Source organism: Aegilops tauschii, chromosome 2, assembly GCF_002575655.3.
Source record: "Aegilops tauschii subsp. strangulata cultivar AL8/78 chromosome 2, Aet v6.0, whole genome shotgun sequence".
NCBI classification, from domain to species: Eukaryota; Viridiplantae; Streptophyta; class Magnoliopsida; order Poales; family Poaceae; genus Aegilops; species Aegilops tauschii.
The window spans coordinates 296,363,059-296,378,955 of NC_053036.3; the positions used below are offsets into that span (position 1 = coordinate 296,363,059).

The 15,897-nt window shown below is 54.7% G+C and overlaps 1 protein-coding gene across 1 annotated transcript; it reads right to left on the minus strand.

The window, feature by feature from the left end:
• Nucleotides 1-516: 516 nt before the first annotated feature.
• On the minus strand, nucleotides 517-2,068 carry LOC120973980 (uncharacterized). Its single transcript, XM_073509569.1, has 2 exons — nucleotides 1,916-2,068; nucleotides 517-1,695 (listed from the first exon to the last, which is right to left on the minus strand). The coding sequence occupies exons 1-2, from the start codon at nucleotides 2,066-2,068 to the stop codon at nucleotides 517-519; spliced, it is 1,332 nt and encodes a 443-aa protein (XP_073365670.1).
• Nucleotides 2,069-15,897: the final 13,829 nt, after the last annotated feature.

A 15,897-nucleotide genomic window follows, 5' to 3' on the forward strand; every position in this document is an offset into this window, starting at 1 on the left:
AGAGACTCTTTGTTATTTGGTTGCAGGGTTGTTTGAGAGAGACCATCTTCATCCTACGCCTCCCACGGATTGATAAATCTTAGGTCATCCACTTGAGGGAAATTTGCTACTGTCCTACAAACCTCTGCACTTGGAGGCCCAACAACGTCTAAAAGAAGAAGGTTGTGTAGTAGACATCAATGGCTTCCATGTCATCAACAATTCGATGGAATGGTCATTCGGTCATGCGGAAGCATCGCCAAAACACTTATGGCAGTAAGGTACAACCCGATGGAAAGTAGTCTCCCATTAGCCCACAATGGACTCCGACTCTGTCCCGATGAAATGCCACAGAAACAACCTAAGATAAGATACACTCCGACTCTGTATTCGAACCCTCGAGGCCCCTGGCTTGTATTATGATGCTTGTATGACTTATTTATGTTTTAGAGTTGTGTTATGATATCTTCCCGTGAGTCCCTGATCTTGATCGTACACATTTGCGTGCATGATTAGTGTACGGTCAAATCGGGGGCGTCACAAGACACTGGGAGGAATGGCTCCTGTAAGTTCATTAGATGATACATCGAGGGACTCGAGAAAAGTCAAACTACCAATATCCTCAGGAATGTTGCATGTCAGATAGTTTCTTGACAGGTTCAGGAACCGGAGGCCTTGAAGGTCAGTTATCTCTTGAGGGATGCACCGACATAATAAATTACCCGACAAATCAATACCGGCTAATAATCGGACTCCTCTTTGGAAAATTTGCTCATGCCCCTTCCAGATTATGTTAATTCTGTCATAGTATTTGTCAAGCGGTTCCCTACCAGACATATTTTGTGGATGCTTCATGGACGTGAAGCTACCGAAGGCTGTCGGAATTGAGCCGGTCAAGCTATTGTTGGCCATGTCAAGCAGCTGAAGTTGTGAAAGTCGTGATAACCCCACAGGAATTTCTTCAGTGAAGTTGTTTGATCTGAGTCTAAGGATTCTCAATAATGGAACCCGAGTCTTGATCCATGGAGGTACAACGCCATAGAACCCGTTGTTCCCAATGTCCAGGATCTCCAACAAGTTGCAGCTCCTTAGGGCCGACGGAAAGGCACCGACAAAGTCATTTCTAGCAAGATAAAGCGACCTAAGATAGCATCTATGGTTTCTCACAGCCGTGGGGATTTTACCATAGAAGGAGTTGTTGGATAGGTCCAGGAATTCAATATACCCCAGATTCCACCAGCAGCTCGGGAGTTTCCCGGTGAGACGGTTGTTTGATAGGTCCATGTACAGTAGTGACTCGAAGTTGCACCAGCATTCTGGGAGCTCCCATGTAAACCGGTTGATGGAGAGGTCCAGTACCTGCATGTGGAGGAGCCTGCAGAGCTGGTGGGGGATGTTGCCGACGAGGGTGTTATTGTATAATTGGAGGGCGGATAGGTTGTGAATGTCACCAAGCTGTGGTGGGATGGAGCTATCGAACGTGTTGCTGCTGAGGTCGACTGTCTGGAGAGAGCGCAGCTGGGCGATGCTGGCTGGATGGTACTGCGGAGGTTGTTTCCACGGAGGTTCAGAACGGCGAGCCGCGGGAGTGCCGCGGTGTCGAGGGTGTCGAGACCACCGGAGAGACCGAGTTCCGAGGGCGCGAGGAATTGGACGGGATTGCTGGCATCGCACGTTACGTGGTACCGGGAACAGACCGGCACGGCCAGAGTCCAGCTGGACAGGGCAGCAGGTGTCGACGTATAATGTGCTGCCTAATCTCTTTTATCAGATCGGTTTTTTGGTTGCATTGGCTAGAGCATGCACTTCTACATGGTATCAGAGCCAAGAAGTCTTGAGTTCAAGACCCGGCTGGCGCAATTAAATTGCAGCCCACTTTCGGTCTACGTTTAGGTCTGAGAAAACCACACGTGAAAGAGAGTGTTGACATATAAACTTCTACAGTGGGGTCGCCCAGGCTGGCCTTCCATGCCAGAAGGGCACCGCCCTCCGAGTGCACCACAGGAGCCGTCGTCGATGGAATGACGGTTGCCAATAGGAAGAGCACGGCGGTGCCGGCGAGGTGAGCGTGGGTGCGTCGTCTCCTCATGTGTCCCGGACCGACTCGGAGTGAGAATGGTTGAGTAGGAGAAGTCTAGTCCGCACCGCAGAAGAACCCACACTCTCGTATATATGGATGGGCCGGCCGGCGGCCAACGCCAAGTGCATGCGCTTCGTGCGGCAGAAAAATCATACTGTACAAGGGCTGTTTAGTTTACACCAGTGTGTGCGTTACTTGCCCGCATGCATACGGCCGGCAGGCACCGCGACTGGGCGACAAATGGCGCATTAGACTTTTTCAAACATCACCGATCATCGACAAAGTCGGAAGATCCTCTGGACGCCCGCCTGCCCTGCCTACCCAAGATCCCGGGCTCCCAGTCCTGTCACATGCATGGGCGTTCGGGGAGGCTAGGCTGTGTACATCTGTACTGATTTTTTCAAGAGTCTTTTTGATTCAAATGATTTTCATAGGATCTTTGAAGGATTAGAATCCTTAGGAATTTTTCCTACGTTGATCGTTTGATTCGTAGGATTAAATCTTATAGGATTTTTTCCTAAGGATTCATTTGTACTACATTTTACAGGACTTCTAACATCCACTCCAACCTTTTGGAAGAAATCCTTTGTTTTCCCGTGACACAATCAAACAAACTCAAATCTATAGGGATCCAATGGACATGTCATTCCAATCCTACGTTTTCCCTATTCCTATGTTTTTGCAATCCTATGAATCAAAGAGGCCCTAAGAGAGTGGATTTTCTACATTCGGGTCTGTTTTTTTAAGAGAGTGGATTTTCTACATTCGGGTGTGATTTTTTTGTGAGATCTCCTCGGTTCTTTTTTTTTGGCTAAAATTTTGCAAGAACCACAAACATTTGATGAAGTTTGTTGTCTCAAAATATCAGATTTTTTTATTTTGTTTTATCATATTTTTTCAGTTTTTACAAACTCGGGTGTACTACACCCTAGAGTAGTCACACCTTTCCCTTTTTTTGACCTGAATACTTATCGAACTCAAGCTCAATACTGATGGTAGTTATGTGGCAAACAACAACACGGGCGGCTGCGGCATGGTACTGCGGGACGCACAAGGTCAGATCATATACTCGACTTGCAGACAGTTATTTGCATGCGATGACGCTCTTGTAGCCGAGTTGGAGGCGTGCAAGGAGAGCCTAGCTATTGCCCTACACCGCACCAACTGCTCCATACAGTTGGAACTTGGTAGGGCCAAGGCGGTGACGATGCTGCAGTACCTGATCGTTTGAGGCATATGGTGCTAGTCAGAGAGATCCAGGAGATGATGAAAGATGATAGGAAGATTTTCGTTACTAAGATTAGTCGTTCTTAAAATAAAGGTAGTCACTATCTCGCTACCTATGGACGGTGCACTCCTCGCACTGCGGTGTGGTTAGGAGGAGGCACTAATGAAGTTGTTAGTCTTTGTAAGAATGATGCACCACCTTTAATAATGAAAGATCTCCTCCCCCCCCCCCCCCCCCCCCCCCCCCGTTTTATTTTACCTCAATAGCTAAAGTTTGTACTGTCATAATTTTTGTTCTTTCTGATACATCATTAATTTGGGTAGATTTAAATTTTAAGATAACATGTGAACTCCCTGAAAAAATATGTCGCATCACAATAATTTATACAAATATTTTAATTTATATTTTTAAAATATAGGGCCTCATTTTGATTTTGCACAAGGCCCCGAATTTTAAAGGTACGGCCATCACAACTAGCTTGAGAAGAAAAGTTAGTACATGTCTCCAAACTCCATCGTGTGGCAATTTCTTCACTGGACTTTGTTTCAGTTTACAACAATATATATTTATGAGGTAAAATACCATGTTATTTTTTATAAGCACAAATATAATAATTGGAGCTTATGGCTACGCAGGTGCCAAAAATTGGTCACTCGCAAAGATTAAAAGATAATGCATTGCCGGTTAAAGTAAAGAATTAACACGTGCACTTTGATTAATAAATATGGAAAAATGTACAGTGGATTAAAATTAGTAACAGTAATTCAACTATATAATAGACAAATCCAGATGCTCATGTAATGATTTGATTCTTTACTGAGGACATTTATTAATTTTCTTAATAATCTTAAAGTGATTTTGTTAGTTACGTTAAAAGGTCATAATTTTGATGGTATGTACTATTAATAATCTTTGTGCTTATTATTAATGATAGGAAGTTATGTTAATAAACATACGCTTAGCAGTATTTGCTTTGCTCTGTACCAAAGCACGGGTGTAGTCTCGGGCACTGCAACCATTGTCAGTGACAGTGGGAAGGAGGATGTCCATTGTCACGGATGGGCGTCATGTTGAGAAAAGGATTTGACCTATGGGGTCTTGAAACAGGGGCATGCGATTTTTTTCTCTCCCGTTACAACGCACGGGCATTTTTAGCCTGGAACCGTTTACGGAGGTAGCCGATTACAACGTGCACGTGCCAAACGCCTGTACCTTCTGCGGGGATACTTTTTTATCCCGTTGCAATGCACGGGAATATTTGCTATAAAATATAAAGAAACCTCAAATGATTTTTTGAAAATGTTTATAGTTTTTAATTTGGTGTGTAATATTTAAAGTCATGACAAAAAAATATTACCTACTAATTTGGGGTGTATGGTATTATTTTTCTCCCGTTGCTGCCACACGGCATGCTATGCCGTCTGCCGTCTTTGCTGTCTGCCAGCGGACGGCAAAGCACGCCGTTAACCACCTAACGGACCTAACCTGCCACGTGTGTCATCCAGGCTCTTTGCCGTCTGCTGGCTGACGGCAAAGACCATTTCATCTTTGCCGTCCGCCAGCAGACGGCAAAGAGCCCTTCGCCGTAGCCTATTCAGCCGGACCAAAGAGCCCTTCGCCGTAGCCTATTCAGCCGGACCTGTTGCCGTTTGCTGGCGGACGGCAAAGGCCTTTGTCGTCCGCCAGGCATGGCTGACGGCAAAGTGCCTGATTCCTGTAGTGTCGTGCATGCCGCGTGGATGTTTAGTGCATGATTAATTTAGGGACCGTAACATTCACCCGCTCGCGTAAACAATCTCTTTCACAGGCAAGAGAATCGATGGATGGTTTAGCGTCAGGTTCAGGCTCAAGCTCGACAACAAGTGGCCTGGAAGCGATGATGGAGTTGGGACTCAGAGAGGATGATCTGGTCAATGTGGTTGTCGAGGAGGATGACTTGCCAGAAGAATCAACCCGATGGATGGTGATCGACTTCAAAAAGATTGCGAGCAGATTAGTTGAGAGGCCCCGGACGAGGTCAAAGAGATGACAGGAACACGGTTGGCAACCGTGGCAGGGGCGTGGAAACCCCACTACAAGCACTTCTTCTCTCGGCAAGATCAATGAAGCTAATGTGGCGGCCTCCCAGACAGAGCGTCGCCGGGCCCCATGAGTATCCTATGTTGGAACTGTCGCATGGCTGGCAAACCTGCAACAGTTCGAGAGCTTCGTGACCTAACAAAGCAATTTGTCCCCCCGATCCTTTGCATCCTTGAAACTCAAATATAGGGAAATTGACTGGAAAACCTAGCTGGGTCTTTAGAGCATCTCCAGCCGTTCGGCCCCCCAGGGCGCCAAAAAAGAGCCTCTTGGGGGCGAGCCGGCGCTAGATTGGCGCGTGAGGGCGACCTAGCTCCCAGTCGCGGCCCACGGGTCGCCCGGGTTCGGCCATGTTGCGTACAAAATATATGCAAACTCGGCGACTTTTGCACGAACTCGGTGCAACTTCATTGAAATTTGAACAGAAAACATGAAAACATGCAAACTACGCCTGAACTACGCCTAGCGCCACCGTCGTCGTCGCCGTCGTCGTCTACATGCCGAGAAGCCTGTAGAAGCGGGTGTAGTCGCCGCCGTCGCCGTCATCGTCGTCGTCGTCGCGCGGCTGGCTTGGGCCGGCACCGTCCCTGCTGCAGCCCTGGCTAGGGTCGCCGAGGCGTGCTGGCGCGCTGGACGGCCCGGCCTCGTCCTCCTCATCGTTGTCGAGGACGATGACGCCGCCCTCCTCACGCCCGTGGCGCCGGGCCTGGAGCTCCGCGTATGCCCGGCGCTGGCGGCGGACCTGCTCCCGGATGCAGTCCTCCTTCGCCCACTTGAGGGCGGACTCGTCGTCGGGGGCTGCCATCTCGACATGCTCCGGAGCAGCCCCGGCTCGGGCTTCGGCCGCACCAGGCGGAGGGAGCGCCTCCCCGGAGCCGGAGCAGGCGGGGAGGGCCGGGCACCCTCGTTGATGACGAGGGCGCCGCTGCGGATGCGGCGCCCGAGCAGCGTCTCCTCCGGCTCGGGCTTGACGGAGCGGAGCACGGCCGGCGAGCCAAAGCCCGACGACGAGGACGATCCCGGCTCCATCCGCCACGGCGTCCAGGAGCTACCACGACGACGAGAGAAGGACGGTCGCGGCGGGTACTCGAGGCGCGGCACGTTGCCGGTCTCGATGTGGTCGAGGACGGCCTCGAGGGTGCGGCCGGGCACGCCCCACCACTCGCACACCCGTCAGTGTTGAGGCAGCCCCGCGGGATGACGCCGTTGGTGGAGGCGATCTGCTCCTCGCGACGGTGCTGAAAGTACATGGTCCAGAGGCCGTGGCTGTCGGCGGCGTAGCGCGGCTCGTTCCGCAGTTCCTTCGTCAGGGACGAGCAGATGCGGGCGATCTCGGCCCGCCGCGCCGCCCCTTCGGGCACCGGTGGCACCGGGACACCGCCGGCGCTCAGCCTCCACGTCCCCGACACCCGCATGTCCGGGGGCGCCGGGTACTCGGCCTCGTAGAGCAGGCGCGCCTCCGGCTCTTGGAGGTGGCGGCGGCCGAAGCCGTTCGCCGTCGCGCCATCGCCTGAGTACCTCTCGGCCGTCTTTCTCGTCGGTGGGAAGAGGGGAGTGTTGCTATCTACGCCGGGGAGGGGGAAAAGTGAGAGCTGTGGCGTCCACCGGCGGGGAGGTCGCCTTTTATAGCCATCGCGGGGCGGCGACGGGCTGCATGCCTCGCGGCGCGTTCACTGCGCCGCCCGTGAGGCATCAATGGAGGCTAACCGGCACGGCAACCTTCGCATTGATTCCCGCAGGAACCGAGGCGATGAGGGCGACGAAGCGGCATCTCGCTGACTTGGCGGGCCCATCCGCTTTCGCGCCAAAACCGCTCGCCCCAATGCCCCCGGGCGCCCCCCAGCGCGCTGGGTTCGGCCTGGGTCCGTCGGCGCCAGTTTCAGCCCAAACCGGCGAAAAACGGGCTCCTGGGGGCGCGACAGGGCCGATTTTTGGGCGCCAGCGCCGAAAAATCGCCTGGGGAGGGCCTGTTGGGGGCGCGGCTGGAGATGCTCTTAGGCTTCGATAAGAGTTATGTTGTTAGCAGTTCTGGACGAAGTGGAGGTCTTGGAATTTTCTGGTTTGATGCAATAAAGCTTGAAATTTTGGGTTACTCAGAGTATCACATTGATGCTTTAATTGATGGGTTGCTTGAAACACAAATGAGAGGCACATCTATAATGCCTAAATAGTTTATCCCCACTACTTGATTTTTCTTGGCATGCAAGCTACCCACATCACATGCAGCCATCCAATTCAGCAAACCTGCCACTTCAGCAAAAGAGGAGCCCTGATCGTGAGCACGTAGAAACCGCCACCCGCTCCTGCTAGGTAGCCACACGCCCGCTCGTGCGCTGCTGGCCACTCCGGCCGCGGCGGCCACCTCCCCCGCACCCAGCATGGGCGCGCCACCCCGACGCGCTGCCGCTGACTCTGGTCCGCAGGGCTACGTGCTGGCTGGCTCAGATCCGTGGGGCAGTCCAGTTCCTCCCTTCCCGTCCCGTCCGAGATCTCGGGCCCTGCTGCGCATTCAATCCCGGATCCGGCGACCCCGCCGCACCTGCTGCTGCGTGGTGAATGCTCCAAGGTGGCGGCCTCTGAAGACCCGGCGGATCTCTCCCCTCCCCCAGCCCGACGACTGCAATCCATCATCGTCGTCCCATCCCCCGCGGTCGACCATTCTGCTTCAGGAATGGACGGTGGCTGGACCAAGGTCACCTCGCGCAAAAACCGCAAGGCCGCCCTGGATCTGCCGGTTTCTCCAAGGTCGAGTGCAGCTCCTCGCTCGGACCGCCGGCCGGGATTCAATGCGGTGGGTGGCCGGGAGGCCTTCTTAAGCCGTTTCCGCGGCCGATGCTTCCGCTGCCTCAGCAAGCACCACCGTAGAAAGGACTGTCGCGACCCCCTCCGCTGCGTGATCTGCGCTCTTCGGCCATTTTGCTAGGGAGTGCCCCCAGAACCCTCGTAACGGCCATGGCGGCCCTAGGATAGGCCCGCTCCGTCCACGCACGCCGGCGCACGCTCGCCTCCGCTTTCCTACACCGCCACCTCTGCCAACGCTTCCCCAAGCCACGCCTGCGGCCAACATGGCTGAGCTTAGCCTGGTTGATCCGGCCAGGCGCCCACGCTCGAGCCACAAGATCGGCGAATCCACCCCGGCCATTGAGCAGAGCATCTTCTTTCTCCGGCGGCATGCTGTTATGCTGCGCGCGCTCGACGGGGTCAGCGCCACCTCGCCCATGGCGGTGGGCCGCGCGTTTGAGGCGCAACTCTGCATCCCACCGCACCATCTGCGGGTGACGGCGCACAACCCGGAGGACTTCTTCGTCATCTTCACCCAGCATGCCCACCACGACAATGCGGTGCGCCGCGGCACCCTGCGCGTCGACGGCGTCAACTTCGTCATCGCACCCTGGAGAGAAAACGACCACGCCGGCCACGGTACCTTCAACCTCCACGTCCGCTGCGTCATCGAGCATCTGCCGCAGGAGTACTGGACCCTGGAAGGCGTCCAGGAAGTGTTCGGCGACAAGGTGCGCGTCGACCGCCTCGATAGCCGCATGCTTGAGCGTGACCACACCAAGCATTTCGCCTCCTGGGTGTGGGTCTGGGACATGGATTTCATCCCCACCAGGCACACCTACTGAAGCTTCCCCAGGGCGCAGGGCGCGTCGAGTAGATGGAGGGCTACTCGCCGCCTGACCGGCGGGTCGCCCTGCCGCCCGGCGCCGAACGCTACGATCTGCTCATCCACGTCGACAGGGTGGAGGACTGGTCCCCCCGCTCGCCGCGCTCCTCGCACTCCGCTCAGAGCGGCTTGCCCTCCTCCGGCTCAGAGCATGACGACGACCTACCGCGCACCTTCCCCGGCACCTGGGTCATGCACGTGGAGGACGGCCAGCCCGAGGAGCGCCACCGCCGTCAACAACGCGCGCCGGTGGTTGACACTGGCTGCCGGGGCCTCCCTCGCGGTGATCCACGTCGCGACGATGATGGACAGGGTGGCGGCGGCGGCGGCCGCCGCTCTTGGAAGGACATGCTGTTGGGACGCGGGCGCGGCTCCAACGCCTCGTCAGGTGCGGACGGGGCCACAAGCAGAATGCGCCAGCGTAGCCGCTCTCCTCCACCCCGGCGCGCGAGCAGGGGCCGGCATGGAGGCCGCGACCGCTCCTCTGCCCAAGCGTACCCAAGCAAGAAGAAGGCCGGCAAGCAGCGCCTGGCCAGCCTGGTGCACGTGCCCACGCCATCCACGACCGCGCGCGTGCCCGCTCCCGCCACCACCCCCGCTCCTGACAGCGTCGACGAGTTCTTCACCACGGCAGACAAGGTGCTGCTCGCCCCCATGGCTCCTAGCGACGGCGTCGCGGCCCAGCTCGATGAGGTGATCGCGGCCTCGACGGCCGTGCTGCTCGATTTCGAAGAAGAAGCAAAGAAGTCGAAGGGCAAGGAATCGGTGGACATCCCGGACGTGTTCAACCCAACGCTCTCAGGTTCATGCCACAGCCCAGCGCTCCTCAGCTGCCAGACCCCGACGGCCGCGGCCACGGTTGCTGTCGAGCTGGGGGCAGTCACGCAGCAAGTTCAGCTCCTGGAGATTGCTGAGTCTTCAGCTGCGCCACGACGCCTCTTCTGCGACAAACCGACTCCCCTGCTCGGCCTGCCCTCGTCCAAGCGCAGCTCTGCTCCCCCCAAGGCGCGTGCCACGTCCGTTCCCCCACCATGGCAGAGCGCGCGCCAGGCAGCCCAAAACTGCAAGGTGCCAGTTGCTCAACGCGGCACGCTCTGCCTGGTTCAGGGCCTTGGCCTCCTTGGACCAAAAGAGAAGATGACGAAGAAGGCGGCGGAGGCACTCGTGCGCAGGTTCGACGAGCCCCTCTCCGAAGAAGACATCGCCGTCATCGCCAAGCTTACCAGAATGGGCACGGAGGCCCTACGCATCGCTGCCGGCCTCAACGGGCCTGAAGGTGTCGCCGAGGAGGCCATGGTGTAGTCATGTTAGGGAGCTTTCTTTGTAGTATTAGTTGTTGTAGTCTCCGGTGGCGGCCAGCGCTCGGCTGGTCTGAGTTAGGTTTGTTTCCCCCCTGTGATCGTAGTAGTGCGAGGTCGAGCTGGTGCCATCGTAGTTTGGGGCCTATTGGTGGACGACGGCGCTCCCCGGATTGCTCGGTGGTGTACCTGTGTTTTCTTAGTATGTGTAGTCGCCGGAGAAACAACCAGTGTCCTCATGAATGACGAACCCACCACACCCCCGATCATGAGCTGGAATGTTCGCGGCCTGAACTCGACGGTGAAGCGAGAAGCGGTTCGCGAGGTTGTTGATGCGCATCACACAGCCATCATGTGCTTGCAGGAGACCAAGATCGACGTGTGGATGCCGGCCCTCGTCCGCGACATTGGCGGCCAAATCCTGCGGGGATGCGCGGTCCTACCCGCCACGGGCACTCGCGGCGGCATCGCCATTCTATGGAATCAGGACCTAGTCGACGTAGTCACTCATGCCGTTGGCCAGTTCGCGATCACCGTCAAAGTTAGCTTAGCTAGGCACCATACCTCGTTCTGGTTAACTACAGTTTATGGCCCGACCGACGACGCAGGCAAAGAGGCCTTCCTAGCCGAGATCACAAACTCCGCCCCGCCTTGCTCTGAGCCATGGATTATCAACGACGACTTCCACCAAATTTACGAGGCTAGGGAGAAGAACAACCTCAACCTAAATAGGAGGCTCATGGGACGTTTTAGGGCCGCCTTAGATAGAGCCGGACTACGCCAAATCAAATGCGGAAACCGCAAGTTCACCTGGAGCAACGAGCGCGACAACCCAACAATGGTGGGCATCGACAAGTTCTTCTGCAATGCGCCGTGGGAAACTTTGTTCCCCCTAACAATGCTGCTGGCTGCTTCCACGGCGTGCTCCGACCACTGCCCGCTGCTGCTCTCAGACGCAGTGGGCCCTCTCCGCCGCAGGTGCTTCAAATTTGAATCGTTCTGGCCCCGCTTACCGTGCTTCGTGGACACGGTGACCGCGGCCTAGGCGCGGCCAGTTGCAGCCTCCAGTGCATTCGCTCGCCTCCACGTCAAGCTAGCCCGCACGGCCAAGGATCTACGCATTTGGAGTCAGAGTCTCTTTGGCGACACGAAGCTACAGTTTCACATAGCTTGCGAGGTCATCTTGCGCCTTGATGTAGCCCAGGAAAGACGCCAGCTATCGCAGGCCGAGCGTGAACTGCGGAAGGGCCTCAAGCTCAGGCTGCTGGGTCTGGCAGCGATCGAGCGTTGCAGAAAGAGGCTGGCCTCTAGGCTCACCTGGCTACGTTCTGGCGATGCCCCAACAAAATTCTTCATGGCCAAGATTTGCTCGCGAAGGAGGAAGAATTTCATTCATGCTCTGACCATCAACGAGACGGTAACCACGGCCCACAGCGACAAAGAAACGGCCATCCACAGCCATTTCAACGCCATCCTTGGGACTGCAAGCCAACGGACATCTACGATCAACTGGAGCCAGATCAACATGCCAACGATCCAAGGAGGGGGGCTGGACAACCCCTTTACTGAGCAAGAGGTGTGGGCGGCAATCCAGGCCACGCCAGCTGAAAAATCGCCGGGGCCGGACGGCTTCAGTGGGCTGTTTTTCAGATCGTGCTGGGAGATTATCAAAGAAGACGTGATGTAGGCGTTCAACCAATTCTACAGCTTGGCCGGCAACAATTTTGGGTTGCTCAACTCTGCGATCGTAGCCCTAATCCCTAAAAAGGACGGCACGAGCGGCATTGGCGACTATCGCCCAATTAGCCTGATCCACTCCATCGCCAAGCTAGTCTCCAAAGTGCTGTCGATCAGGCTTGCTCCAATCATCCAAAACATCATATCGCCGGCCCAGACAGCGTTTCTAAAGTCCAGATGCCTCCATGATAGTTTCGTCTACGTGCAGAACTATGTTAGGGCTCTGCATCGTCGGAAAACGCCGGCGGTACTCCTCAAACTAGATATCTCTAGAGCCTTCGACAACGTCTCTTGGGAATACCTACTCGAGCTCATGGTAACTTTAGGGTTTAGCGCTAGATGGCGTGATTGGATCACCCTGTTGCTTGTCACTTCTTCATCCGCCTTCCTCCTCAACGGCATCCCTGGCAAATCCATCCTGCATCGACGCGGCCTTCGTCAGGGCGACCCTCTAGCGCCGCTCCTCTTCATCCTAGCAATAGATCCCATCCATCGCTTGCTCAAAGCGGCTAAGGAAGAGCTTGTTATATCGCCGGTGCCTGGCAGGGAAATCAAATTCAGGGTTAGCCTCTACGCAGACGACGCCATCATCTTTGCCAACCTGATCAAGGAGGAGATCGACCACCTCATGGACATCCTCAGAAGCTTTGGCGACGCAACTGGCCTGAAGATCAACAACGCCAAATCCACGGCGACTCCGATTTGCTGCAGCAACGTCGACCTCAACATAGTGCTTCAGTCGTTTGGAGGGCCGACTACGCAGTTCCCAATTAGATACTTAGGACTCCCTCTCACGATTGGCCGTCTCCGACTCGTTCACCTTCAATTCATCCTTGATTGAATTAGGGCTAGGCTTGCAAGCTGGAAAGGGAAAATGTTGTCCATCGCCGGCCGCAGAGTTCTCGTCAGATGCGTCCTTACAGCCATGCCAACTTTCGCCCTCACGGCGCTGCGCTTCCCCGCTAAGCTTCTCAAGGAAATTGACAAGTGTAGACGACGTTTCCTCCGGGGCCATGATCAGGAGCTCTCTGGCGGCAGCTGCAAAGTCAGCTGGGGACGGGTCTGCTCACCGATCGAGCATGGAGGGCTCGGCATCCTCGACCTGACGAAATTCAACCGCGCCCTTCGGCTTCGTTGGCTCTGGCACGCCTGGAAAAGCCCGGAGCGGCCGTGGGCGAGGACGGAACCACCCTGCGACGCCCCCGACCACGCCCTCTTCAGCGCGGCCACCAAGGTAGAGGTTGGCAACGGTCAGAAGGCCAGTTTCTGGCATTCGGCATGGATCGACGCGACACCGTTGAAGGCTCTCCACCCCACCCTCTACAAGCTCTCCAGACGGAAGAACAGGTCAGTTGCGCAAGCACTTATCGAAGATCGCTGGATCACCGACCTGGCACACAGTGACGCCAGCTCAATTGCCCCGGAGGTGCTCAACCTGCACAGGCGGATTCACCCGCATCTCCTGGCCCTCCAGGAGGCCAGCCAGGACCACATCACATGGAAAATCGCTGCCTCCAGGCAGTACTCCGTGCGATCGGCGTACGGTGCTCAGTTCCAGGGCTGCGTGAAATCCCTTTTCCGCACGGTGATCTGGGACACTTGGGCGCCTTCAAAGCTAAATTTTTTTGCCTGGCTACTCCACCAAGACTGCCTCTAGTGCAACGATAGGCTACAACGTAGAGGTTGGATCAACATCTACTTCTGTCAGCTTTGCCTCCGTAACCTGGAAAGCTCCGACCATCTGTTCTGGCAATGCCGCTTTGCGACTGCAACCTGGACAACAATCTCCACCCGGCAGTGCTGCCAGGCCATGCGCCAAGAGACTTGGATCGGCAAGCGCAGCTCTATGGACAGAATACAAGCTATGATCGCAGCCACGCCACCAAAATTCAGGAAGGGAATCAAGGCACTCGCGATGCTTGCCCTTTGGGAGATCTGGCAGGAGAGGAACAATTGCATTTTTAGGGCAAAAGTGGCCAACGTGGAAGATGTGCTTCTCGCGATCAGAAGAGGCTTAAACCTCTAGCAACAAGGCGGCGCCAAGATCATCCAGAGCCCCATCGGGGATCCGCCAGGAGAGTAGGCTAGCTGTTGGTGCCGTAGGCACCGTGTTTCCTTTTTTGCTTCTTCTTCCTTCTTTACTTGATCTCCGGATCCCCGCCTTGTCATTTTGTCATCTGCTCCCTGCTCAATATCAATGAAACACCAGCCTAGGCTGGTCCTTCAAAAAAAAAACTTCAGCAAAAGAATTCCACGGAAAAAATCATGGGATTTAATCACAAATTGGTTCCTCTTCAACTTCTGAAACTGACAAGATAGTCTATCTACACTTTAAGAGCCATAGACACGCTGTTTTATTCTCAGCTCCCCACCGTTTCTACTTCTCTACGGTCTGGACGTCTCATATTCTTCTCTTCATTCCGAAATTTTGAAGCCGCCATGGAAGATGGGCAACAGCTACGAGCTCACGCTGCCCCACTCGACGGAAGACGACCCAGCCCCAACACCCGCTCCTCGGTCTGGCAGCCCTGGCCTCTAGCTTCTCTGGCGGCCTGAATTTTCGCTGCAGAAGCGGGGCCGCTGTTCCATTCCCGACCCTAGGGCTCTACACACCGTTCCTCTTCCTCTACAAAGGAGCAAGGGCCTCGCCTAGATCCAGTTGCGTGGCTGCGCCGTGGAATCACACTTATGCTTCCGATGAATTTGATGACCGCGCCAAGAATCCGCGACCACGATCACTGCGTCCCGGCACGGCGCCAAATTCGGCCAATTCCACGGCGCCACTTTTTCTTCCCATATTTCAATTCCCAGAAGGGGGGCTATGAACATGTCTTTCTGCTTCCATGCCTCTGCTGCGAAGGGGGAAGGGCGAAGGGGGAAGGCAGATGATGGACTCTGTGTTTTCCAACATCGCCCGGTGCGCCGCCGCTTACACCATCGCTCTCCTCTACTTCGGTTCGTACACCGTCTCCGATATACAAGCTGCTATCTGTCGATTTGCTTGCTAAACGTGGGACCTTCTGTTCTTGTGCGCAGGATGATAAGGTCATCGCATTTCAGTACATCAATCCCTCGGCGTTAAGGATGGCGTATGTTAATGGCGTATTGCTTCTGTTCATTGCGTGGAACGGTTGGCCAGAATCACGAGAATTGGTCTTAACAAGCTTCTGTATGGTCCCTATTTGGGATTGAGTGATGATATACATACGGTATATTCGTATCTGTTTTTGTAAGACGATTCAAATCTGTTGTCCATTGGTTTCTTTGGATGGTGTGGGAAAAAAGCCACATCATTTGATTTGGATTTTTTTTTTACCATTTGTGCCTCTACCCTGTACACCTTGAACACTCTCAGTCCAGGCTAACAACACTTAGTGCTTCAGATGGATTTCACTAGGCAACTTCCAGGGCAGCTCCTCACTCGTAGTGCTTGGGGTGCATGATCCGGCAACACTCGAAGCAATGACGTGTCGCGAAGCCCTCTCTTTAGCGTCTGATTACAACTTCACAACTTTATAATAGTCTCGGATTCCAAATAAGTTGTTGAAGAGATCATTTTAGGCAGCTATGGTACTTATAGTGCTATCATAAGAGAGATCAAAGCGAACGACATTAGCTATATTTTTGAAAGTCGTGTGGTCAATGTTGATGCACATAGTTTAGCGAGATTTTCTTCTCTTACTCTATCTCAGGGTCGTCATGTTTGCTCTGGCTAACCACATGACCCGAATTGTATCCCACTTACTGTGTTTTTTGAAGGTTACTTACTGTGGCTTTTGATTAATATAAAGTTGGCTTTTCCCTAAAAAATTGGGGAAAATGATTGGGA

What these genes read in the sequence shown, in the direction of transcription:
- LOC120973980 (XM_073509569.1), bottom strand. Translation starts at nt 2,068, where the DNA reads ATGAGGAGACGACGCACCCACGCTCACCTCGCCGGCACCGCCGTGCTC. An exon ending in TGGGCGACCCCACTGTAGAA is followed by an intron (nt 1,696 to 1,915) that starts GTTTATATGTCA and finishes TGCCCTGTCCAG; the next exon opens with CTGGACTCTGGCCGTGCCGG.